The sequence below is a fragment of the Akanthomyces muscarius genome (genome assembly GCF_028009165.1).
Source record: "Akanthomyces muscarius strain Ve6 chromosome Unknown contig_18, whole genome shotgun sequence".
NCBI lineage: Eukaryota > Fungi > Ascomycota > Sordariomycetes > Hypocreales > Cordycipitaceae > Akanthomyces > Akanthomyces muscarius.
The window spans coordinates 969,708-995,009 of record NW_026611618.1 but is presented as its reverse complement, the minus strand read 5'-3'; the positions used below and the strand labels follow the sequence as shown (position 1 = coordinate 995,009).

Sequence of the window (25,302 nt, the reverse complement as noted above, 5' to 3'; positions counted from 1 at the left end):
CAACGGATAATTCCAATCCCACAATACAGCGATGTATAAAAGACAGAGTACAAAATCAGCGAAGATACATCATCAAAACTCCTTAATTCCCAAACGCCACGCTACATAAGTCCTTGAAGAAAAAGCCGTGAAATGTCCCCGCCATCTGCGTCGGGCTCCATCCCACCGTATATACTTGTGTCGAAGCTGCCGCTGCTAAACATGGCCTCGTCTCCCAGCGAGTCAAACAGGCTGAGAATGTCCGGGTTCATGCCCGGCAGCGGCTCGGTGTTGTTGTTGCTGCTACCAGAACCGCCCGCTCCTCCAGCGCCCGCAGACGGCTGCTTCAGGCTATAGTTCCACAAGCTATCCGCCGCCGGTGCCTGCTGACTGCTGCCCCCCGCTTGCTGCCGTCCATCGCCGGGATAGAACTGGCCGTAGCCTCTCCACCGAGCCGCTCCCTGTTCCGAACTGGCTGCCGCTGCCCTGCCGGCCGCATTCACACCACCACCACCAGTCTGCTGCTGCTGCTGCTGCTCTTTCGTGCTCGCTCCGCCGCCGACGCCCAAGCTCTTCAGCCGCGGCGACAGCCCACGTATGCTCTTCCACAGCCTCTTGCTCGCCATGCTGTGGCGGCTGAAGCCCTTGACCAGCCCCGCCGCGTCCATGAAGCTCTGCGTGCACTGCGCGGCAAACATGTGCGGAGCGTGGCACAGCGCGAGCGAGATGACGGCAAAGGCGCTCGCCAAGAAGTAGTTGAAGGCGTTTTGCTGGCGCGAGTAAATGTCTGAGGTGGCGTTGAGGTGGACGAGGACCTGGACCGTGTCGCGGGCGAGGTCGACGGCGACGCGCGCGCGCTGCGGGTCGGCGGCCACGGCCGCCGGGCTGACGAGGTGGTGCTGGTAGATGGAGATGCGCGTGAGGTTGCCGCGGAGGTAGAGCAGCGCGCGCAGGCGGTGCAGCACGCGCGGCTGCTGCTGCGGCGGCGGCCGCACCGAGGACGTGTACGTCCCGGCGTTGCCCTGGCTGCCGGCGCCGCGCGGGTAGTGTCGCATCTGCAGGTGCGGCGGGATGGAGTCGAGCCACTCCAGCGCCGAGGCGTCGAGCGCGTACGCGAGCTCGTGCGGGATCGACTGGCTGGGCGCGCCAAAGGGAGGGATGGCCTCCCACAGCTTGGAGCAGAGCCGGGCGTAGCCGACCATGCACTTCAGGTAGGGAGAGTCGAGCTCCTAAAAGAAAGGAAAGAAGAGAGAATGGTTAGTGGGTGGGAGGTGGTAGAGGGGGTTTGCAGTGGCGCGCTTACAGATTCGAGTAGGGTGGAATCGATGTCGCCGTCGACAAGAGCAAAGGAGAGACCTGTGCCGAAGCTCCATCTACGATCGAGGATGTAGCAACAGCAGAATACCCGGAGCGCCCTTTGCCGGGCGGCCGGGTCTGCAAAGTTGTCGTAGAGGCTCCTTTTGCGGTGCAGGCCCATTTCTAGAGCCTCGCGAGCAGCGACGCCAATGGTTCGCCAGGCGAGCAGCTCGTCATCGCTGTGGAAGTAGTAGATGCTCTGATCATGGTCAGCAACAGATCCCTAGTAACACAGGTTTCGGGCAACGTACTAATGAAATTAAAAGCTGGATGCCTCGAAGGGACACTTCAGTCTGCGATATTCGCGCCGTGTGCTGCTCCACGGACGCCGCAATAGCAGCACACAGGTCGTTCTTTCCGCGCGCCTCAATGGCAACGCCAATCGCCACCGCAATCTTGGCAAGGTCAATGTCTGTCGTGGTGAGCGCCCGACCTGTGCTCGAGCCTGCCAGCGCCTCCTCCTCGAGCAGCTCCGGCTGGCGGACGATGCGTAGGATCTGCTCCGACCGGGCGGCTAGCTCGAGGATGTCAATGTACGGATACACCGACTCGGCCTCTTCCTCGAACACGCCCATGAGCCGCGCCGCCTCGGCTGGCGAGCACTGCGCCCAGAACTCGACGTCCACGGCCACCGCGGCGGCGGCCGGGTCGGCGACGGCATGCGGCGCCGGGGCGTCTGGCGAGGCAGGCCCGCTGCCGCCCGATGGGGACGATGGCGAGTCGGGTATGCCCATGCGCGTGAGCGAGCGCTCGGCAATCATGAGGCCGTAGGCGGGGCGCGTCGGCCCTACGAATTGCGGGTGCTTGGGCACCGCATCTTTGCTGAGGGCGGCGCCTGAAGGGGACTGCGTCGAGGACGGGTCGGTGTGGCTCGAGGCGCGGCCCTGGACAGCGGCGGCATGCGCCGGCGAGCGGTGCTGCCGCAGCTCAAGCACGGCCTGGGAGAGGTTGGCGAGCTCGTGGCGGACCTGCGCCAGCTCATCGCCGAGAAGCTGTATCTGCTGATTTCTAGGGACGCATTATTGGGTTAGCATCCAGATTTGCCTCGGAATTGGAGGAGGAGGATGCGTGAAAGAGAGAGAGGGGAGGGTGATGGAAAGGGGGGGCTCAAGGGCAAAAAAACTCACCCATCATCTCGTTTCTTGTCGCCCTTGGGCGAGTTGACGGCAAAGATGCACTGGAGCTTGCGGGCATTGCACCGCTCACAGCTGTCGCCGTCGGCTATCGGCAGACACTTGAGCTTTCGCCTCTTGCACTCATTGCTGCATGTACCACGTCAGCAAAAAAGCCCGCTACGCACTAGTTGACGGAAAGCGCGGAATCCAGCAACGCGGTGGACCAGGACGGAGGATCAAACGACATGCCACTTACCATGCTAGCGATGTATACTTGCCACGCTTCATGCGCGGAGCCGATTCCGTCGTCTCTGTCGGCGCCGTGCGCTTCGGCTGCGGCGGCGCGGAGGACAGCGACTCGGCGTCTTCCAAACCCGGGCTGCGCGCCGGAGACGACTCATCTTTGGCCATGCTGGCGTGCTCACAGTCGCATGGCAACCTAGCAATGAAAACGTGCTCGCAGTAACAGCGTATGACACTAAAAAAAAGGCGGTTGCCTATTTCCGAGAGTGGGCTTGTGGTTTAATATTGCTTTGTCTCGATCGGTCCCTTGATGATGTTTAAAAGGAAAGAATGGAGCCGGCGTGCCGGGTTCTTGCGGAAGAGCTGTTCCGAAGATTCCGGTATCGCCTGGCCTCTTTTGAAACTAGTCCCAGCTGAGACCGGAACACCCTCCCCCAAAAGTATTTCCCCGCATTCGTGCGATCGTCTTGCCGCACCCAGGCAGTGTGCCATTTGTGGCTTGCGGAAGGGCTACAGTCGGGTGCAAGAGGGCGGAGAGCGGTGGGTGTAACACTGCCAACCAGCGATGTGTCATTGTAATGCCTTGTGAGGGGAAACGCACACGAGCGTTGCGTATTTCAGCAGGCTCTCGCCCGCTTCGGTTTTGGGCAGCCAAGGCCTTCAAGATCAGGGTAGCTAGCCTGTGACGCATCAAGGACAAGCCGCAACCATGATCAAGTCTCCAGATCTGTTGGCCCTCCTTACTGATAAGGGACGTCGGGGCACGTTGGAGGCGCTTGCTGTCACCCTGTTTCTTGCGCCCCTCATCTACCTCGTTATCAACGAGTTCATCCGCTACAATGCCCGCATCGGCAGGCTGAAGGGCCCCAGAGGTCTGCCTGTCATCGGTAATATCTGGGATATTCGTGTCAACGCCGCGGAAAAGTATCGCGAGTGGGCAAAGACATTTGGCGATGTCTACCAGGTTCAGCTGGGCAACATTCCCGTCGTCGTGATCAACTCGGCCGCTGCAGCCAAGACCCTTTTTGGCTATAATTTGCAGGCCATGAGCTCCCGTCCAGAATTCTACACATTCCACAAGGTACGTTGGAAAATAAAAACTCCACCGGAATTACAAGAACTATCTGGTACCATTCCCGAGTGCGTTAGGTTAATGGTGAAATCTGCAGGTTGTTTCTGATACTGCTGGCACCACCATCGGCACGTCGCCTTTCAGCGACTCGCTGAAGCGCAGGCGCAAAGGCGCCGCCACCGCGCTCAACAAGCCCTCGATCCAGACCTACATCCCCCATCTGGACATTGAGTCGCGCGACTTCATCAAGGAGCTCTACGAGTACGGCGACGCTGGCACGACGCCCACCGACCCCATGCCCATGATTCAGCGGCTGTCGCTGTCGCTCGCCCTGACGCTCAACTGGGGCGTGCGCCTCAAGAGCCAAAAGGACAACCTCTTTGACGAAATCACCTACGTCGAGGAGGAAATCAGCCGCTTCCGCTCGACGACGGGCAACCTGCAGGACTACATCCCGCTGCTGCGCCTCAACCCCATCAACGGGCACTCGGCCAAGGCCCGCGAGGTGCGCCGCCGCCGCGACGTCTACCTGTCGCGGCTGAACAACGGCCTCGACGAGCGCATCGCCAACGGCACGCACAAGCCGTGCATCCAGGCCAACGTCATCATGGACGCCGAGGCCAAGCTCAACAAGGCCGAGCTGACATCCATCAGCCTGACGATGCTCTCGGGCGGCCTCGACACCGTCACGACGCAGGTCGCGTGGTTTGTCGCCTTCCTGTCGCAGAACCAGGACATCCAGGACAAGGCCGTCGCCGAGATTCGCAAGCTGTACGACGCAGACCACCCCATGTGCGACGAGCTGGACGACCAAAAGTGCCCCTACGTCGTGGCTCTCGTCAAGGAGTCTCTGCGCTACTTTACCGTTCTGCGGCTGGCCCTTCCGCGGGCCTCGGTCAAGGACGTGCCCTACGGTGCCTGCACCATCCCCAAGGGCTCGATCCTGTTCCTCAATGCATGGGCATGCAACATGGGTAAGTGTCGGCGCACGGACAGACTGGCGACAAGCAGACAAAGCTAACACACCCCTCGCAGACTCGACTGTGTGGGACGACCCTGACGTCTTCCGCCCCGAGCGCTGGTACGAGCAGCCCGACGCGCCGCTCTTCAGCTACGGAACAGGCTACCGCATGTGCGCCGGCTCGCTGCTGGCGAACCGCGAGCTGTACCTCGTCTACATGCGCCTGCTCAGCAGCTTCCGCATCGAAAAGTATGACAATGTCGACTGCCACCCCATCAGCGGCAACGCGGACCCGACCAGCCTCGTGGCCCTGCCGCACCGATACCGCGCGCTCTTTGTCCCGCGAAACCCGGTGGCGCTAAAGGCAGCGATGGAGGAGACGGCGGCGATGGAGCGGGCAGATGATAGCGTTTCAGCGTGATGAAGGGGGATGTGGGAGAGGACTGAGCTTACGCTTGGGTCCATTCCGACCTGGGCACGATAGGTATGCGAGAATGACTACATTGCATCTTGAGAAATAAGAGATTATTGTCCACAGTCTATTTCATTTCGTATTTGCTCCGGTGCTCCGCGTGCCAAACCGCCTCTAGTCCTTTGACATTGATGCCATCGAGTCTTGTTCCGAGTGGTGTAAGCCGGACAAGAGCCTTTACACGCTAAGTATCTAAAATTTGACCACGGTTTTTTGAGTGGCCGGACATGGGTTGCCCTCAGAAATTTAGAAAAGTCACCATGGCTTCAGGTGTGATCGACCACAAGGCACCTCCGGGAATAGAATTGGCTCTTCGACAGATCAAGGGCTGCAAAGTCGATTCGATAGCGTCTTCACGCTGCAAATTGCCCCAGATTGGAAATTTACTGACCAAACACGCGTATTAAAGTTGTACACTCGTCGTCGCTATCGGCACTCATTGTCCGCACTTCGGCCTCACTCCCGAAGATGGGCCTGCCACGCTGGCCGTTTCAATATTCGACACACAATACCTCGTACACCAATAACACGATGCTTGCGAGGTCATAACATCGTATCTATCCATGACCAAAAGCAATTGCCCGCGTCGCAATACCAGCAAACGTTTTCTCTTTGGAGAAACCGAAAGGATTGCCTCGCGCCAAGACCCACTGATCTCGTCAACGACGGTGACTACGCTTTGTAAGGGTACGGTACAGAAGAAGATGTCATGTTCTTGAATCAAACTGACCCAAGTGTTGTGAACAAGGCGTACTAAGCTGTCGATACTGCCAGGGTATCACAGAAAACCTCGCAGCTGCACTACAAATAAAACCTGGCGGGGCTGCTTGACGAGCTGGGCATCAAGCATGCAAGTCTTGACGCGGCGGGTATCGATGCGTACTTTCGCCTGAAAACTCCTGCTCATACTTGCGGTCGGTGATGCTTCTTGAGGCCAGTGTCACAAGATGGGGAGTGCAGACGACTGTTTCTTGACTCTTGAGACTGTTTGCGCATGTAGCGGCAAGTCTCCTAGTGTGGACGGATGATCCAACAGAGACTGAGGTAAAGCTTGGGGATCTATGCAAGGGTTATATTAAAGGTAGAGGTAAAATCCAAGGAGTTGGCTTCTGAACGATTATTTGCCAATGCGACGATGGAAAGGCTGCACGGAAGATGACGGATGAGAGTACATTCTCATCGTCTTCGCGAAGCTGTACGAGGCTCGCTACGGAGACTTCGCAACATGTAAAACGTATCATTTCGTGAGCATACAGCGCATGGCACAATGGAAAAATCGGCAAGCTCTTGTTGTTGTTGAAAAGGAAATGCAAAGAGCAGGCAGCACATTTGCAAGCATGCTCAACAGCGTGACGAAAGTATCGAGAGGCAAGAAAAGACAATCTTCGTTCCACCCCGCCTTGCCCCCAACTCCGTGCTGTTCGTTTAACACAAACCCCATGCAAGGTTGTCCAACGCCACCGTTCGTTCCTTCAGCTGGCCCGCCTCGCCATAGCCTTGTGGAGTACACCGAACTAATTGAAAACAGGCAATGCCCGATTTCTTCAACCACAAGAGACGGACTATCGGTAAAGCGAGAGTTTGTGACATCAACAGAGGAGGCGTGCTGACAGCACTTGCCTGTTGCGGTCTAGGCTGAAGCTGACACGGCGCCGCCAGGAACTCCAAAACCCGGAGCTTTTCCAAATATTTGGGGGTAGTGGGAGCGAGGGCGGGGGGGCATTGAGGAATTCTGAAAAAGGCATAGTCTGAAGGTCGCTATACCTACCTATTGTAACATGGATCAACACAGACATGCCAGAGGAACGAACCAATGTGGCTTGCCCGATGCCGCCGGCATTTGGTCACGATGAGGAACGAACCATGGCAGAACCGGAGAAAGCTAGCATCTAGCTTGGCCCCCTCCCCTGACAGTCTTGCCTTTGACGTAAAAGATTGGACAAGTAATACTGGTGGATGATGATGATAGATGCTTGCAGAGACGCTTGACAAATCCCGCTTTGGCTCAACAAGTACGGATATATAAAGACCACTACCGTTCCCTTCTCCCCTTTGATTGCGACATCTCCATCACTGAAAAGAAAATAATATACTCCACTCAAACAACCAAAAACACAAAACCCTTTCATCATGCAGTTCAAGGCTCTCCTCACCCTCGCCCTGGCCACCGCCGTCGCCGGCCTCTGCCACTCCGACGCCGACTGCCCCAGCGGCAAGCACTGCAAGCAGCAGGGCGAGTTCCCCAACATCAAGGTCTGCCAGTAAACAGCTTGCAGCCAATTCAGCAACAGAAACACGTCCTCATGATCTGTTCGCCAAAGAATTCTTTGTTTTGAAAACAAATTCCGAAATGTCATGGTAGCTGCAATGCCACGACAGTTTTGGGGGAATATCGGCATACCCGTGTGCTCTAGCACAGGGTCGGGCAATGGATGCGATCAACGGAAGCAAGACTAGAATTGGGGTCAAGGATTGAGGGCTTGTCAAAATAGTAAAATGGAAAACAGTCATCAATCAAAGTCTTTTTTTTACCAATTTGGACGTCAACTGCCGCCATGACTGGATATGAAATCAAAATTGTGATGCGTTGCGATGCCGTTCTTGGTTCTCCACCGTGTATTTCATTCCCATAATCTATGCTTTTTTTTTATTAAAAAAATCACCTCTGAGATGCTTTCAGCTTCTTCATCTGCTCCAGAATCCTCGTCATGCGCGCATCATCATCATTCGGCCTCCCATCCGCGCTGTGCGCATCGTCGTCGTCATCCACATCAAACTCGTCCTGATCATACTCTTCGTCATCCGACGCGTTTCTGTTCCGAAAGTAGTATGCGTTCCTGTTGAACTCGTCCTCGGAATCGACCTCGTCTTCGGGGTAATCCGCCGTGTAGTGGTTCTCGGCTGGTGTGCAGACAAAGGGTGTTAGCTTTTTCCAAACCTCTTCTGTAATTCTGTATTCATAAATCTCAAAAGCACGCGGCATGTTGAACATACCATTTTCGTCTTCTTCGTCCTCGTTCCAGTCGTCGTCGTCGTCGTTTTGCGGCCCAAAGAAGAGAAGGCTCTCCTCCTCGCCGTCGAGCACCAGGAAGCCAACGTCCGACGGCGCGGTGACGTCCAGCGCCACCGAATTCGCCGGGATGCGGATGTACTCCTCAATCACCCAATCATCGTCGTTGCCGTCTTCCTCCTCGCTCGCGTCCGTCATGTTGGTGTCGCCCTCGACGTCCATAGCCGTACTGCCCGGAGCTGGCACTTCTGGGTGGCGCTCGTGGTAGCGCTTCGCCGGGGCCTTGGGCTTGAACCGCGACGGTGACGCAGGCGGTTTCGCTTCCCTTTGGCACTCGTCCTCCATGTTCTGCAGGCTCGCGCCCATCTCGCGCATGACCCATTCGTTCATGTCGGCGGTGATCTGACTCATGTCCTCGGTGGCGCGGTTCGTCAGGGATACTGGGAGGGGGTTCGCAGCGCCAGCATGGGTCGCATTTGGCTTTGGTGCTGCTGCACCTTCGGTGGAAGGCTTCGCCGTTTTGGCCGCCTCACGAGGTCGTCTTGCGACGCCAGGCCGCTTGAGGGGTCTGGCCTCAAGCTCCTTGCTCTCCTCAGCAGCAGTCGCCTCGCCGTCGAGGCCTTGCAGCCCCAGCATGCTGCGACGCGGCTTGGGGGCGAGCTTCTTACGCCGCGAGCGTTCCACAAACAGCGTCGGCGTGCCATAGCGATCTCTCTTTGAGACCGAGCCTGCAGCGCCACCATTGGCAGCAGCGGCGGCCAGCATGGCCTTGGACACGCGGAAGCGGCGCGGCTCCGACGGCGGCAACGTCAATTTATCATGATCTTGTTTTGACTGGGACGCTCCATTTCCCTGTGCCGCATTGTCTTCGATCGTCGAGAGCTGTATCTGCGGCTTCGCATCGCCGCCGAGGGGAGAAGGCTTCGGTGGGCGCTGCGCCGTTGAGCCTCGTCGCTGGTAGACCCAGTGGCTGCTGTCGCTGCGGTGTCGCTTGGCGCTTTCGTCGATTTCTGAGAGTAGAGACAGTTTAGATTAGCCATACACGCGCCTCGCCACCGTCACACAACACAACGGGAGAGGGGCGTACGCAGAAAGGTGACGGGCGATTCCTCCACCCGCTTGCGCTTGACGCGGATGACGTTGGGTGGCAGCGACATGGCGAGAGTCGTATGCGGTGAGCTATAATAGGATGCGGGTTCCCAGAAAGAGCCCTGTTGCGCCTGTGGTGTGCCGTCAGAGGAGCCGAGACGCTGAGCGCAAAAGTCAGGTGTCGTTGGTTTACTGGAAACTGTTTGTCGTTGACCAAAATAAGTGGTGGCGGAGGGAATGGCCAAGGCATGTGGGGTCGTCAGCCGCTGGCCACGCTTGTAAGTCGCCCGCGATTCAGCATATTTACGTCTTGACGGAGCCTTAAATAGACTCATTTTGCGTTTGATGAGGGATGTTTGAGCTGGGTCGAAGTCGGGTTCAGTCACTGCACTTAGGGAGATTGCTTGGTTTAGTCTTGTAACCCGCTGTACAACAGCCCATTACGTACGGTGTGCGACCACCACGCGAGTCAAACTCATCATAAGTGTTATTCGGATGTAGAGCTAAACGCTTTACTCCCCTGCAGCAGCGTTCACGTACAATAAGATAATTATATCAATTTAAATTCAAGGGATATAAACTAAGCTGGCTTTAATAAACAAGAAGGAGTAAACGCCAGGCTAATCGTTATTCAAATAAAGATGGTGTCGAGTTCATCATGGTCGGTTTGCTGCTCTCATCATGAGAGCTTCGCACTTGTCGGCGGCAGAAGTTTCGGCAATGTTTCTCAGCTCGCGTTTTTGAAGCCCGCCGGAAGGCTCTTCTGCAATTGAGCCGAGGGAAGCCGCGGATGGATTGCGCTTGCTGCCATTCGAGAGCCGGTTTTCTCTGCGCCGATAGGCATTAGGGCTCATGGAGCCCGATGAGCCGTCGTCGGAATCGAGGCTGCTTCTTCGGCTCGAGCGAGAGCCTTCGGAAGGAACAGACTGCTCACCGAGGCTTGACTGGATTTTACGCAGGGTGCCCAAAATGGACGACTTGTCGCAGGGGAACGATTCAAGGGTGGGATCGTTCAAGTCAACTGGGGTGCCGCTCATGGTTCTAGGTGAGATTTCTCTTCTCAGTTCACTGGTCGAGTCCTGCGCTTGGTCGCTGCCATCGCTCAGGGTGTAGGCGCCGAGACGCTCGTGCGCGAACAGCGGCACTGTGAAACTGACATTGTCGTTTTCGTTGCCGCTGCCGGGCTTGGCAGGCTCTTTTGCTCGGAGAATATTGCTTTTGGTGCCCAACGCGCTTTTCACTGCAAATCTTAATTTTAGCCCTTTTTCGAAGTTGCAATGGACTTACCAATTGGCTTCTGCTCATCGACCAGCCAATGGCCATCTCGCCCGTGCCTGAACCTGTACTGGTATTCCTTTCCAGGTTCTACCATGACCCTAATTGAATAAGTGTTGGAATGGCCAGACGGTGTTGATGGTTGCATTTCTTGGAGAAGCCACTCGGGTTTCGAGAACGTTCCAGCTACATACAGCGTGCTGCCGTCACAGGGAGCGCTGTATGTAATGGTCTGTGGGATGGTATGTGACTGAGACATGACGACGAAAAAAATTGGCCGCGCTATAGAATAGGCAGACAAAGGTTGGAGAAAGGCTGTGCGACTCTGTTGAAGAGATTAAAGCGCTCTGCTGCGAAATGACGTCCTTGTCGATTATGGCGGTAGTGTGACAGGCATGCTTGCCCAGCGTATGCGAATGGCGTGACGCGCGGAGCGGCGGATGGCCGGCTGATGCGTCGTGGGAATAGGTGCCGAGCCGAAATGGGATTGCAATTTCTGAAATTGAGCAGATTGGGAAGTGGTTGATGAAGTGGCAAGGAAGAAGTAAGAGAGAAGAATGAGGCCTTTAGATGAGGGACATTGAGGCGTTGCAGCGGTACTGGTAGCCAAGGCGGACACCTCAGTGAGGAGGGCAGGCACGTGCAGTTCGGAAGACGGTGCCGGAGCCAGTGCACGGACAGAGGGTTGGGGGAGTGGGACGTGGATAAAAGGTATCGAGAGTTGGCGATGGATCACGATTTTCGGCGAGTTGCGAAGCTTATTCGGTCAAAACGTCTCGTTCGTAGCGTAGTTATAGGCTGGTTCCTGGCCTGTCTCGGGACGGGATGCAGGCGCAGAAGAAAGAGGACGTGCAGCGGTTCGTGGAGCGTCGGGGCTTTTAAGAGTTGTGCGCCCAGCGGCGGCCAGGCTGCAGGGGATTCGATGCCGACAAGGGGGGGAAGCCACCATCAAAACAAGGTAAAAAATAGAGCACACTTTTTCTCCATGTATCATATACCCGCTCCGACTGGCTCAAGGATTTGAGGCGATGAGAGGCGAAAACGTGCAATGCATTGGCGCCCAGCTGCTATGGCAGCGGGGAAGAGGCAACGCTAAGGCCAGCCACAGTAGCATCGCTCTACCAGTACAGCAGAGGGCGCTGGGGTTGAGACACCGGAGAAGAAGGCCGGGCCGTTGGCTATTTCACACTGCGATGAGAGAGATAATGTGGACATGAAAATAATACAGGAAATAAGGAAGCACAAAAATTATGACAATGAATAAAAACAAAAATCTATGCACGAGTCCTGGCTTTTAGGCATTATAGCGGCGCCTTCTTTCGTCGCCCATCTGTCTGTACCCAAGCCTGGGTCTGGACCAGCCACGCTGTAACGATTCGCTGTTAGTGTAGCCTCGAGCCTGCTGCGCCCTGCAACGGCCCAGAACTTTACTCTCCTCGCTGCCCGATGGCGCCCTGTCAGCCTGCTGCTCAGCCTGCATGAGTCAAGGTCGAATTTCCATAATCCCCGTAGCCGCGAATACCGCCTTTTACAGTTGACAATGGCAATCAAAACTACGCCGACCTTTTCATTTTCATACTGGCGAAACCTGCATGATTTATCCGTTGCCTTGGCATCTGGTTAAGCTTCCGTCGCGTCCAAAGCCGGTTTTCGATGTGTCGGCTGTTCAGTGGAGTCCCCCCACCAACAGGCAACGGTATAGTGCCAGCGTTCAGCGTCATAGAACCAAGTGCGTCGTAATTGCAGTGCATCACGCCACGAGGGCCCGGCTAAGAATCCTATTCCTCAATCATGCTGATTCACAAATGTGCTGATGTTCCTCTGACGTCCTAATGAGCCTGCATGCACTAACGTTACTCCACGCTAGCTCGCCGAAATCCATCTTCGCCGACTCACCCATTTCCTCTTTGGGCCGCCAGTCCAAGCTACAGTGGATGCACGTACCCGCTAAATTTGGAGACGTCAGATGCCTGTAGCAAAAAAAGTGAAAATGTTCTCCTGGATGCTTGCCGCCACCGCAGCCATCAACACCACAGCTTCGCACGCGCCGCCACAATGAAGTCTGCGCTGTTGAACGCAGGCCTGCTGGCCAGCCGGACGACGCTTCCTCTACGTCCTGCCCTGCGGCCTTTAACACATCCATGCCTCGGCGCCCGCTTCGCCTCCACGCGCCGCGATGCTCGCCCCTCGCGCATGGTCCTGTCCGACAATGTCCACCGCACGCCCTCGGCCACCAAGGACGCCAGACGCAAGCGCCAAGCTCCGGGCCCTTTCGGCGGCATGAACAAGCGAGTCGCCAACATTGACCCCAGACGACTGCCCCGCGCGGCCGCCGACAAGCGCAACGACACCCGCAAACCCATCGACGATCGCAAGGCCCTCAAGATGCACCGCGCCCTCGCCTCCGTCTCCTACGGCCGACGGACGAGCATGAAGGATCGCATGGCCGACTACGAGTCCTTTGACCAGTTTGACCTGCTGCCCCCGGTGCAGACCGCCATCAACGAGGAGCTCTTCAAGGGCATGACGGACATCCGCCCCACGCCCGTCCAGCGCCTGGCCATTCCCGCCCTCCTGGGCCAGACGTCGACCGGATTCATAGAAAAGGCGCAGACCAAGGCCCCGACCAGCATAGCGCCCGGCAAGGTGCCGTCGTATCTGCTCGCCGCGGAGACTGGGTCGGGCAAGACCCTGGCGTACATGCTGCCCGCCGTCAACGCCCTCAAGCAGGCCGAAGCCAACGACCCAGACATTGCCGCCTACAACGAACGATTTACGGCCGAAAAGAAGCGTCAGGAGGAAAGCCACGGCAAGTGGAAGCCCTTTGACGAGCCCCATCCCACCATGGCCCGGCCCAAGGTCGTCATCCTGGTCCCCACGGCGGAGCTTTGCCAGCAGGTGATGCGCGTCTCCAAGACCATCTCGCACGTCGCCAAGTTCAAAACGGAGATGCTCTCCTCCGATCTCAAGCCCCAGCAGATTCAGCGCAACGTATACTCGCCCAAGGGCCTCGACGTCGTCGTCGCCACGCCTCACTTGCTCGCCGCCATGGCCGATTCCGACCCTAATATCCTGTCGCGCGTCTCCCACCTCATCATCGACGAGGCAGACTCCCTCCTCGACCGAAGCTTTGCACCAGTCACCATGAGCATCATCGAGCGGGCGACTCCTTCCCTGAAGCAACTGATCTGCTGCTCAGCCACCATTCCCAAGAAGCTCAACACCTACCTGGCCGTCAACTACCCCGACATGAAGCGCATCGTGACGCCGAACCTTCACGCCATCCCTCGCCGCGTGCAGCTCGGCGTCATTGACGTCTCCCGCGATCCGTATCGAAACAACAAAGACCTCGCCTGTGCAGAGTCCATCTTTAGCATCGGCCGCGAATCCGCCCAGCACGAGGGCCCCGTCAAGGAGGAGGTCGACGTTCGCCGCATCATTGTCTTTGTCAACGAGCGCGAAAAGACCGAAGAGCTCGCCGACTATCTTCGATCCAAGGGCATCGATGCGCAAGCACTGCACCGTGACACGCCCGAGAAGCGACACGGCGAAATCCTACAAGTCTTTACCAACCCCGAACCTCTTCGCGTGGCCCGGCCGGACGGCAAGGTAGCGCGCAGCTGGCTCTCCAGCATCAAGGTCTTGGTCGTCACGGACCTGGCCTCTCGGGGTATCGATACCGTCGCTGTGCGCCACGTCATTCTCTACGATGTGCCGCACACCACCATTGACTTTATCCACCGTCTGGGCCGCGCTGGGCGCATGGGTCGTCGCGGACGCGGTATTGTTCTTGTCGGCAACGACGACCGTCGTGACGTTGTCGCCGATGTCAAGAGAAGCATGTTTATGGGTCAGGCCTTGATTTAAGCGACCCCTGTAAAAATATTGTTGTATATTACACATTTGTACAAGAACCTGGAAAGGCCAAGCATCAAAGGCGTTTAGAGACGGGACTCAATTTTCATACTGCTAGTCTACTTCACCAATTCTCATCTACTATCACGATGCAAACTAGGCGGATGCGGTTGGTCTAATAGATGGAATAATTTTAGCTTGTAGGGTGATTACTTTCAAAATATGCCTTCCACAGAATGTTTATTCACTAGGCAGGTAACTGTTTGACCGCACAGCTACTGCTGGAGACGAGCCAGAGTTTGAAAGTAACCGAGCGGACATTGCACGCTTGACAGAAGGGCTCACATGCTTGCCAGGTCAGGCAGACCTCGCGGCCCGACTTCTCAGCGCGTCTTTAGCATGCGTTCATACTCGCCCCTCTGGAGGGCGGCAATCAACTTCTCTGCGTCAAAGTCTACCCCAATAGGGTTCTCGGCGAAGTTGTCACCCATTATAAAGACAGTGGCTTTGTCTACCGTGTCAAAGTTGTCGACCTGCGTCTCAAGCATGTTCCCGTCCGGATCCTTGTAGTAGATGCTCGTGGCCGGACCGTGGTTGACACACCGGGCAGGCAGGATGCCACGCGCTTTGCGATGGCGATAAGCGAGAAGAAGCTCCGCGAGCGAGGCGTAGGTGAATGCAATGTGCTCTAGCCCGCAGCTGCTGGGGTTCTTGGGTGCCGCTGAGGAGAACCCGACGAGGGCAATGCGGTGGTGCTCCTCGTCGTAGGTGACGAAGGAGATCACATCGTTACCGTACGTAATGGAGGCACCGAGGAATTCCGTGTAGAAGTCGGCCATGAGTTGGAGATTTGCGGTCCGAAGTACGACATGAGCCAAGGTTGCCGGGCTTAGCACCTTGGCGGCCGGAGCATCAAAGTCCACGGTGGGTAGAGACGTCATGTTAGAATTGAAGTCATAACCAGATGATCTTTAAAAGTAAGATTCCGTTTCTGCTCTGTTAAGCTGGTGCTCTCGCACCTGCCTGGCTGTATGCTGGCAGAGAGACGCGTTGTCGGCCATGGTAGTTGATATAAGCCACGCATCTGTTTCTATCGTGGTCGCTAGTGCGCGATAAAGTAGCGGCAGCAAGTTTAAAGACGCCTTCATAGGCTGTGACCGACCTTGTAGTCACGCACTGGCTCGTTGAAGGGAGCCTTGTCCTCCCTCCCGTCAGCCCTTGGCCCGCTCTGAACAGACCCGAGCCCGAAGCCGAGTTGATTCGAAGTGAGGAGCCTGCGGACACCTACATGTCCTGTTACAGCTAGCTAAGTCAAGCGATCGCTGAACATCCCTGACACCACACTAAATGAACCCGAACCCGAAACCGGCTCTCGCGCAATCGCACTACTTCCCGCGCTACCTTGTGGGATCTATGTGCTTGTGTGACCGGCAAGCAGGATGACTGCTGTCGGGGACTAGCTAGGAAAGAAACAACAGATCTAATAGTGCACACCCACTGAGCATCCCGTTGATCCCATGGGTACTGTTCACACACAGCACCATGGCTTATGGGATACCCTGTATTTGAAGTTGCTCTTTTCCTTGAGAAGCGCTACATTGTAGCGCTCCTTATTGTTCGGCTACTTTAATTACCGCAATATGGGTCTGCGTCTCGAGGAGAAGATCGCACTCCACTTCCATAAATGGTACATAAGTAAATGAGAGGTTCGTAGATATCAAGCTGATGCTGGACATAGGTTCATCGGCGCTGTTCACATGAACCTGCTCAATATGACTTCTCTGGTGAATGAGCGCACACCCCCCCTCCCCCCTTCCTTTCAGAGATATCGACATGGCTCTTATGAGTGGAAAATTGGTTGGAGATATCCAATATGCGCCCAAGGACACGGTTCTCCTCGCGGGAGGAGGACCTGTTTGCCTCTTGCTGGCACGCGTACTGTCTTTTAACGGAGTCGAGTCAGTATTGTTTGAGCGCAATGAGACGACCACCAAATGGCCCAAAGTGGATCACACCAACCCGCGGTCGATGGAACTGTTCCGCAAGCTTGGCCGTGCGGATGCTTTGAGGAAGCAGGGCGTGCCCGGGAGTTTCGACCAGAACGTGCTTATCTCGAGTGGACTTTCGGCAGACAAAAAATTGACCTGTGGGACTTGCCAGGTCCTGACGAGTTTCGCAAGCACAGGGTCAACAAATTTTATGCTGAGTGGTGCAGATTCTTCGCCGATGTACACGTTGATAAAAGAGGTCCTGCCAAAATAGCGGTCCTTGAGAGTAGTGTTCGTCCCCTAGTACTCTGTGTCAGGGTGTCGGTATGAATACTGGTGGGCTACGGGGTCCTAGAGCTTGTACCGTGCTGATTGTACAGAGTGCCAGTCGAACCGCCAGTCGTAAGCATCACCGGTTACCAAGTAACCATCAAAGAGTCAGTAATGTACGGCGGGACGGTTGCTTCTGAAATATAGGGCCCAGGACAACTGAACCTTCCGGAGTTTCACTTATAACAGCAATCATAAGCGTTCCATTGGCATCAATAGTATAGACGTTTTCAAAGTATCCGGGACATGAAAAGATCTCAGCGACCTCGTGCGCAGTATAGCCTAGCAGGGTGCAGTCAGTACTTGCATTGTATGTTCTCCGTGATCACAACGTCACTTACCACGGCCTCGAGCATAAGGGTTTCGCGACAATCCATCAAGAAAGGGCTGTCTCAGGTCAGGGACTTTGGGATTGTAACATCTGAAAAAAATACAGTTATGTATTGCTGGATCCGAGTTCTTTTCCCTAACCTAGCACAAGGTTGAGCAAAATCTTCCTCGCGATAGCCAAGATGGTAGGCCGAACTATCGTTGTTGAGGGGCTGAACGTTGTTAGACATGAAGCCACCGTCTTGTATGGATGTTGTAGTGGCGGCTGGCGCGGTTGCCGTATTTGCAGGCGAGAGCTGACGGCGACTGAACAACGATGCATTGGCCAGAACGCCTGCGATAACCATCGAACCAATCAAGGGAGAGGTAGTACGCATCTTGAGGATGACAGCACAGATGAACGTGCTGTACGATTGCCGTTTGAGGGATGTTTTGTGAGTGTTTCGGATTGCAGAACTACTATAACACTGTGCTTGAGATTTTGTACGACATCAGTAGGGGAATGTGTAACTAATAAGCGAATCTCTGACGATACACCAAGCCCGCCCAGCAGCTGGGTGGTCGCACCGGCCGCACTAGCCGCACAAGCCGCGTCGGTTTAGTAACCCGTGCCGGCTTCGTAGCCCATGCCGGCTTCGTAACTCACGCTAGCCAGACGAGCCACACTAGCCCGAAGCCTATTAAAGTAATAAGGCTATTAGAGTTGAGGGAAAAGGAAGGTATTATTACAGACTATCCCGGCTTCAATACTGGCTTTGGTTGGGGTTGAATCTCATAGCCGTAAATGGTAGGTTGCTTGCGGGTGGAACAATCAGCTACTAGTGGTGCCTATGTGTGGGAGGCTAGCAATATAGGCCCCACGACGAGGGTTCTATGGCTACACCGCGGGGAAGAGATAATATTTTTAAGAAACGTAAGTGTAGACTTCGAATGTCAGTTCAGTTAACTCTGTATTAAGAAGTTCCCCTCTGCTCTGAATCTATACTACGGCATGGAGGCTGTATATAGACTATAACGTCGGCCACCCCTGAGCCGTCACCCCCCCTGACCGTCAGCCTCAACGCGACATAACTATGCCACTTTAATGCCTTATAACACAACTAAATAAATATAAACTATTATTAGAAAATTAAGTCTTAATAGCCTTATTATTAGATAATTTAAATTCCTCTAATTTAATTATACTAGGCTTATAGGTATTAAGTAGTTGCGTATTAAGCTAGTAACGTGTTATTTCTACGTCTATAACTTTAACAAATAAGTTATTTAGGTTTAGGAGAACCTAAGCACGTTTCTATACTATAGCCTGTTTATTTTTCTCTTAAAGCCTAATAAAATTAGTCTCTAAAGTAGTAATAATACTATCTTATATATTAAATCTCTTTTATACCTTCTTTATAATAAGGCGTGCTGTTAGAGAGTCCTTCTCGCTAATTAAAAGGTTAGAAAATAACCTTTTTATATATTGTCTATTTAATAGTGTGTTTATATAATTAAGAAGCTACTCTAATTGTGTTTTTAGTGTAATTAGGCGTAGTAAAGGCTTATAAACTAGTAATAGGCTTATAAGTAGCTTTATAGTATTCTCTAGCTATAGCCCTAATAACTTTTAGCCTATAATTATATTTTTTAAAGTTATCTTAAGCTCTTAAGCCTTTATATAACACTTAAGGAATATCTGCTTTCTAATTAGCGCTAAGTTAGAGGCATAAGGTTAGTAATTAACCTACTAGCAATAATAGGTTTTAACTAGGCTAAAGATAGCTATATTAAGAGGTTAAAGGACGTAGGAGCTATAGGTAGGTAAGAAAAGGATAAAGATATTATTAATATAATATTTATATAGAAATTTAGTTATATAATAACTTCTATAACTATTAATAACTAATAACTAATAGGAAGGTTTCTTTATTACTATCTCTAAGATAAAGATCGTCTTAAGCTAGTAGATAGTAATAGTATTATTTGTCTAGCCTTTATTAGAAGTATTAAAGTTCTACTTCTTAAAAGGCTTTAAGTTACTAGGAAACTACTACTATTATATAGTCTTTCCCTAAAAGATAACTAGTAGGTTAAGCTTCTAGCTAGTAGCTAAGATACACTTAAAGATTATACTCTAATAATATAGCTTAGATTATTTCTTAATAGCTATCTTCTTTATAGCTAATCTTAGTATAAAGCTATTATCTTTTTAGTCTATTATAAGGCCTGTCTTATCTATATTATATTATTATACTAGTTAGATATCTTTAATAGTAGGAATAGTAAGAAGGTAAAAGAATTTCTTAATAGTATTAGTTAAGGCTCTATTAACTCTTTTTAGATTAATTCTCTTACCTTTTAAGGTCTTAACCTCTAGGTTATAGTATAAAAAGCCTTCTAACTAGTTCCTACTAATTAGTTCTTTATCGCCTCTAGATTAAGTAATCTTACCTACTATCTCTCTAACTTATATATATATTAGAGGGTTGCCTAGGGCGTCTTATATAAGAACCTAACAGTAAAGATGCCTTTCCTAAGCCTTTAAAAGGCGTTAATAAGGCTTAAAAGCCTCCTCTCAGTCAGTATAGCTATTAACATAACTAGATAGTGTTGTCTAAGGAATTCCTTATCGCTTTACGCTTATAGAGATACTAACACCACTATAAACGTCTTATAGGGCATTATTTAGGCTTTCCTAGGTATAATTACTTATAGTAATTAAATGACACTAAAATTAATAGAGAATAAATATTATTACACGAGAAAACGCGGTTACTAAAAGGTGGTTGTGGTGATAGAGTGGGTGCGTTGAGGCTGACGGTCAGGGGGGGTGACGGCTCAGGGGTGGCCGACGTTAGACGTGATAGTTTGTGGGTGCAGACCTACAGGTGTTTCTTTCGGCCTCTCTAGGGAGAGCGGGCGTATCTAATATCGTCTTGGAGAAGGAGGGCGATATAGCTATAGACCCGCGCGGGATTGCATTAGATGAAGATGGGATCCGACTTCTTCAATCTTTGGGCCTTTACGGGGCAATCTTTACTGGCATTGGCATCTGTATAATTCAATGAGAATAAAGTGCTGAGAAAATTATTGATCTGTTATTAGGCGTCCACGGACTTCGATTTATCAGTAGTGTTCACACAGATCTGCACCGAAAAGAGAGCCTCTACTTTGATACTTGATCTGTGAGTTATCTATAATCCAATTTGAGAGTTCTACTCTTAACGACCGTTTACGATACTGCTCATACGTGCTACATGCGGTAAAGAGGAGCAGAGCACTGGCGGCAAGTCAAGACATGCAGGTCCGATACGATGAGCCCTTCTACTGGGCCATCATCGTGAAGAGGGTAGAATTTGTTGACCCATCGACTTTGAAAAACCTGGGAAGCCTGTGGATGAATTCACTCGGGCAGAAAGGAATGCGACCAAGAATTTTATGGATCAGGCAGGCTTTGGAACAAGCTCCGTGAACCAGCGTCAGCGTCGTCGTATGTGGAAGCGCCTCTCTGATATGCGACGAGCCGGCATTGATAAGATAATTGTCTATCGCACACGAGAAATCGGCAATATAAGTGAGAAAAATCCCAAACACGATGCTAGGCACCTTTATGGAGTACGGGGACACGATGACGTCGTCAGGATCCTAGCACAACGGCCAGACGTGGACGTCAACTCCTTATCAATTTTTCACAGATCGCCGCTATTTTGGCCAGCGTATTGTAGTTCTGAGAGAGTTGTAGCTATTCTGGAACAGGCCAAGGTAGATCCGGGCATAGTGGACTAATTGGAGACACAGCTATCGTGATGGCACGATAAGAATGGGCATGAGGGCATTGTTAAGGCGTTTGAGAATTAAAAGGTAGCCCTTAATCCCGGCTCTGCATCTTGAATTGAGAGCTAGAGACTAAATGCAGTACAGTATTCGAACGAGACTCGTCAGATAATTCGTTACACGATTTGTTTCCGGTTGATGCCCAAATCACGTATCATCTTGAAAGGATAGTAATCTAGATTTGGCTACAATGTCAAGCACTGTAGGTGTTATTACTTAGAAATTGATACTAGCTTGTTTCTTGGAAAGACTTAATTACAAGCCTTCTTTCAATCCTGACTCGTAAAGACAGGAACCCGCTTTCGGTCGGCCGAGCTGAAACTCCAATGGAGAACTCCATACAACGACTGAAGCTGCCTTGCATATTCCGTAGTTGTCTTGCAAGCCGCAGTTACTAATGTAGTTCACAGCTGCGTCAGTATGCTGCCAGTAGTCAGATGCCTATCTGTCCGAAGGTGGGACTTACTTGCTAGAGTCGCCAGCCACATCAGCATGCTACCAGCAATCAGATGCCCTTTCAGTCCAAAGGTAGGAACTTACACACTGAAGTCGCCAGCCATGTCAGCATGCTGCTAGCAATCGAGTTTCTTATCGGCATCTTATCAATTTGAAGATAGGGACTTACAACCTAGAGCCCCCAGCTATATCAGCATGCTGCCAGCAATTAGACGCCCTGTAAGCTAAAGGGTAGGCACTCACAAGCTAGAGTAGCTACATTAGAATGCTGCTAGTAACTAACAGTCTGATAGAAAGAACTTACCGGCTAGAGTCGTTAGGGATGTTACTAGCAATTAGAAGCCCTCTTAGTCAGAGGGTAGGAACTTACTGGCTAAAGTCGCTAGCTGTTAGTATACTACTAGCAATTAGAAGCCCAGAAGTTGATAGGTAGAAACGTACAAGCTAGAGTCGCCAGCTATATTAGTAACAGCATAGTACCAGCAATTATGTGCCTTGTTAATTGAGTGCTGCACTTACTGGCTAGAGTCGCCAGTTAAATTAGCGGTAGCAATAGACGCTTAATTTGTCCGCGAGAAGGAACTTACTTGCTATAGTTACCAGTTATATCAGCATACTGCTAGCAATCAAACACCTTATTAACTGAAGGCGGGAACTTACACACTAAAGTACTTGTGATAAGTATAATGCTAGTAATTAGACGCCCTATCGTTATAAGGAGGAACTTACAAGCTAAAATCGTAAGATATTAGTATACTGCTAGTAACTAGACGCCCTATTAATCAGAGAGTGGGAACTTACTTGCTAAACCGGCCAGCTATATTAGTATACTGCTAATAATTAGACCCTATCAGTCTAAGAATCGGAACTTACTCCCTAGATCCGCCAGCGATATTAGTATACTGCTAGCCCTTAGACGTCTTGTTAGTCTAAGAATTGCAACTTACAGGCTATAGTCGCCAGCTATATTAGCTTGTTGCTAGAAATCAGACGCCTTATCAGTCTGATAATAGAAACTTACACACTAAAGTGCCAAATATGTTAGCAGTTTGCCAATAATAGGCTCTAACGGAATATATGTTATATTCAGGTACTTACACACTAAAACACGGCTATATCAGCATGCTGCTAGCAGCTGGACGCCCTGTCAGTCTGAGGGCAGAAACATACCGGCTATAGTCGCCAGCTTCATTAGTATGCTATTATACTAACGTAGAGACAACCTGTTAGTCTAGGAGGAGGAACTTACTGGCTAAAGTTAACAACCGCATTAGCACACTATTATCAATCAGACTCCCTGTAATTCCAAGAGCAAGAACTTACTCCCTAGAGTTTCCAGCTATGTTAGCACACTAGCAACAAATATACACCAAGTTAGTTTGAGGGTAAAAACTTACAACCTATATTGTAAGCTATATTAGTAACAGTAGTCTGCTGGAAGTTAGACGTCTTATTAGTCTGAGTCGGAACTTACAGCCTAAAATTATCAGTTATATTAGTATACTACTAGTAGTTAGACGCCTTATCAGTCTAAGGGACCTTACCATCTAGAGTTATTAGCTACAGCACCTCAGAGTGGTACTAGCAATTAGACTCTTTATTGATCATAGCGCAGGAACCTACAAGCTAAAGTTGTTAATTATATTAGCATGCTACTAGCAATCAAACGTCCTATCAGTCCCAGAAGAACTTACACACTGGAAGAGTAGCCAGTAATATTAGAATACTGCCAGCAACTAAACGCCACATTGGCTCAAGGGTGGGAACTCTTACTTGCTAGAGTCGTAAGTCACATTAGCATGTTACTAGCTGTTAGACGCCCTATTATCTGAGGATAGGACTTACTTGCTAGAGCCGCCAGCCATATCAGCATACTGCACCAAGCAGAAATCCTATCGGTCCACTTACTCCCTAATGTCGCCAGCTACATTAGTATGTTACATAATATTAAAGGCGTATCATTCTGAGGGCAGAACTTACGGCCTAGATTCGCCAGTCACATCAACATACGGCCAGCAAGCCGACATTCGGGCAGTCCAAAAGTAAGAACTCACAGCCTAGAGTTACCACTTAAGTCAGCATGCTGTCAAGTATTCAATGCCGTATCAGTCTGGGAACTTACAATCTAGTGGCGCCAGCTATCTCAGCATTTTTGTGACCGACTCGTCAACCGTATATTGTTACTTACACACTCGTTCTTTTGTGGCATCAGTAATGTTGAATCGTGATTATTACCCTGGAAGCTGTGATCTTACCGCCTTCTGAGTTCGCAAATCGCATTAGCATAATACCGGCTGAAGTTTCGTTGCTTGCAACACATGCTTACTCGGTGGTCCAACCGTCCGTCCATGCCGAGGCTCGCCATTCCTCGTCCGGCCAGGACAGTGAAAAGCACAATAGAAACCTTCATGTCAGCGACAAGATAATTTGTTCAACAATATTGAGCGATAGGCTGGAGCGAAGGTCGATGTTTTTGTCTGATGATGCTATATCGTTATCTTAGTTTTGGCAGTTGAGTAATCTCTGGGCACTCTACCACTTTAAATGTTTCTCGGTGTCAGGACTTGGAAGAGCTGCAGGGGAGAGCGTAGCTGTCTCAAATATAAAGATATGTCAAATGGCGGCGCATACTGAAGCCGTGGATGGTTACTTAGCAAAGTCGAAACAGAGGCTGACAGCAGGGGCACAGGTTCGGTCAATACGAAGCTTTCCAAGCCTGGACTGCGCCCGTCTTCCAATATCAGCACCCTGGAGATATCATCTATCATGTCGCACCGTCTGAATCATTCTGCTTGAGCGAGTCGCTGAGTCAACTAGTTTCTTCTCGGTCGCTGCGACAGGGTGGCATATGCATCGCTCAATCTACCGGCTGAACTGTGCTAAGTGGACTCGGTACAACCCTCTTTTGCTGCTCTTTTTGAGAGGGCAGGTCGGTCAAGGAGAACGGCAGATAAACTGTGCGAAGACACAAACAAGGAGGCATACTGCGATCATAGCTCGGCCAAATATCACCGACAGTAGTGCGGAATTCCACATATGAGACCTGACTTGGCTGAATAAACCCTTTCGCGAGACATCTCATAACGCGACATGGCACAGAAGGACACGGCCCTTTACCGTAATGCTTCTGATTATCTTCACATATTCATTTCCTGCGCATACATCACGTACGACCCCGTACCCCATCTCGTGTCTCGGAGCAAACACGCCGCATCGCCCCTATCCTGTGTCTCAGAGCAAGCACGCCGCACCACAGTGCCGTGATGTACGCTCCGCCAATGACGAATGCGCTTTGTCAAAATGCACTGCAAAGACAATGATGCGCTGATATATATCGTCTTTAGACCTCTACTGCTGTGAATTGGGCAATGCGCAGCGGTTGCGTTCATCATGATTGTTCTCCGGCCAGGAATGCTTTTCACTACCATTGGCATCGCCGCGAGCGACTGCTTTACCGTCAGCCTAAGTACCGACGCCACATTCTACAGTTGAGCGAAAGCTTCGAGTGTGCGAATTCAAAGTTGACTGAAGATCCCACGCGTGAGATGATCTGGCTAGTTGCTAGCATGAACGCCATCGAGAAATGTGTGTCTGTGTTCTATTTTGTCAAATATGTGGAGGGCTGTTAAGGTACCGGAGTGTTGTAGCGAGCAGAAAATGTTAGAACTATGAATGCTTGCACTTCTCGCTGCTAGTCTACGTTCGAAAACTTTCGATGACTCGGAGAGAAGCGCCTGCCTCGAACAGGAATGTTTGGGTAGCAAGTGACTGTAAGCCAAAAATCAGAAGACAACAAATGTTTGAGCTACATCATTAGAAACCCGAGTTTGACATCACGTAGACTGAACCCTGAAAAGATGCTGTCAAAGTCAAGTCGTCAAAATGTTTCAATACTTGCAAGTCGCTCTGCAGGGAATGTGGCTGAATAAAATGTCTCGTATCTTATTTGCCTGGC

General features: G+C 51.7%; 8 protein-coding genes across 8 annotated transcripts; 3 read left to right on the top strand and 5 right to left on the bottom strand.

The window, feature by feature from the left end:
• Positions 1–101: 101 nt before the first annotated feature.
• LMH87_008788 (uncharacterized protein) lies at positions 102–2,861 on the bottom strand (the record flags this gene model as incomplete). The annotated part of the gene is made up of 5 exons (XM_056202018.1): positions 102–1,208; positions 1,283–1,534; positions 1,587–2,343; positions 2,463–2,597; positions 2,707–2,861. 5 exons carry the CDS (start codon positions 2,859–2,861, stop codon positions 102–104), a joined length of 2,406 nt encoding a protein of 801 aa, XP_056056622.1.
• Positions 2,862–3,402: 541 nt separating this feature from the next.
• LMH87_008787 (uncharacterized protein) lies at positions 3,403–5,147 on the top strand (the record flags this gene model as incomplete). Its single annotated transcript, XM_056202017.1, has 3 exons — positions 3,403–3,774; positions 3,863–4,739; positions 4,801–5,147. 3 exons carry the CDS (start codon positions 3,403–3,405, stop codon positions 5,145–5,147), a joined length of 1,596 nt encoding a protein of 531 aa, XP_056056621.1.
• A 614-nt stretch (positions 5,148–5,761) lies between these two features.
• Positions 5,762–6,029, top strand: LMH87_008786 (uncharacterized protein; the record flags this gene model as incomplete). Its single annotated transcript, XM_056202016.1, has 2 exons — positions 5,762–5,885; positions 5,947–6,029. The coding sequence occupies 2 exons, from the start codon at positions 5,762–5,764 to the stop codon at positions 6,027–6,029; spliced, it is 207 nt and encodes a 68-aa protein (XP_056056620.1).
• Positions 6,030–7,857: 1,828 nt separating this feature from the next.
• On the bottom strand, positions 7,858–9,365 carry LMH87_008785 (uncharacterized protein; the record flags this gene model as incomplete). Its single annotated transcript, XM_056202015.1, has 2 exons — positions 7,858–9,218; positions 9,296–9,365. 2 exons carry the CDS (start codon positions 9,363–9,365, stop codon positions 7,858–7,860), a joined length of 1,431 nt encoding a protein of 476 aa, XP_056056619.1.
• A 588-nt stretch (positions 9,366–9,953) lies between these two features.
• Positions 9,954–10,831, bottom strand: LMH87_008784 (uncharacterized protein; the record flags this gene model as incomplete). Its single annotated transcript, XM_056202014.1, has 3 exons — positions 9,954–10,537; positions 10,585–10,673; positions 10,767–10,831. 3 exons carry the CDS (start codon positions 10,829–10,831, stop codon positions 9,954–9,956), a joined length of 738 nt encoding a protein of 245 aa, XP_056056618.1.
• A 1,532-nt stretch (positions 10,832–12,363) lies between these two features.
• Positions 12,364–14,439, top strand: LMH87_008783 (uncharacterized protein; the record flags this gene model as incomplete). The annotated part of the gene is made up of 2 exons (XM_056202013.1): positions 12,364–12,379; positions 12,440–14,439. The coding sequence occupies 2 exons, from the start codon at positions 12,364–12,366 to the stop codon at positions 14,437–14,439; spliced, it is 2,016 nt and encodes a 671-aa protein (XP_056056617.1).
• Positions 14,440–14,810: 371 nt separating this feature from the next.
• On the bottom strand, positions 14,811–15,368 carry LMH87_008782 (uncharacterized protein; the record flags this gene model as incomplete). The annotated part of the gene is made up of 1 exon (XM_056202012.1): positions 14,811–15,368. One exon carries the CDS (start codon positions 15,366–15,368, stop codon positions 14,811–14,813), a length of 558 nt encoding a protein of 185 aa, XP_056056616.1.
• An 899-nt stretch (positions 15,369–16,267) lies between these two features.
• Positions 16,268–17,452, bottom strand: LMH87_008781 (uncharacterized protein; the record flags this gene model as incomplete). Its single annotated transcript, XM_056202010.1, has 6 exons — positions 16,268–16,369; positions 16,443–16,715; positions 16,780–16,783; positions 16,874–17,027; positions 17,087–17,166; positions 17,217–17,452. The coding sequence occupies 6 exons, from the start codon at positions 17,450–17,452 to the stop codon at positions 16,268–16,270; spliced, it is 849 nt and encodes a 282-aa protein (XP_056056615.1).
• Positions 17,453–25,302: the final 7,850 nt, after the last annotated feature.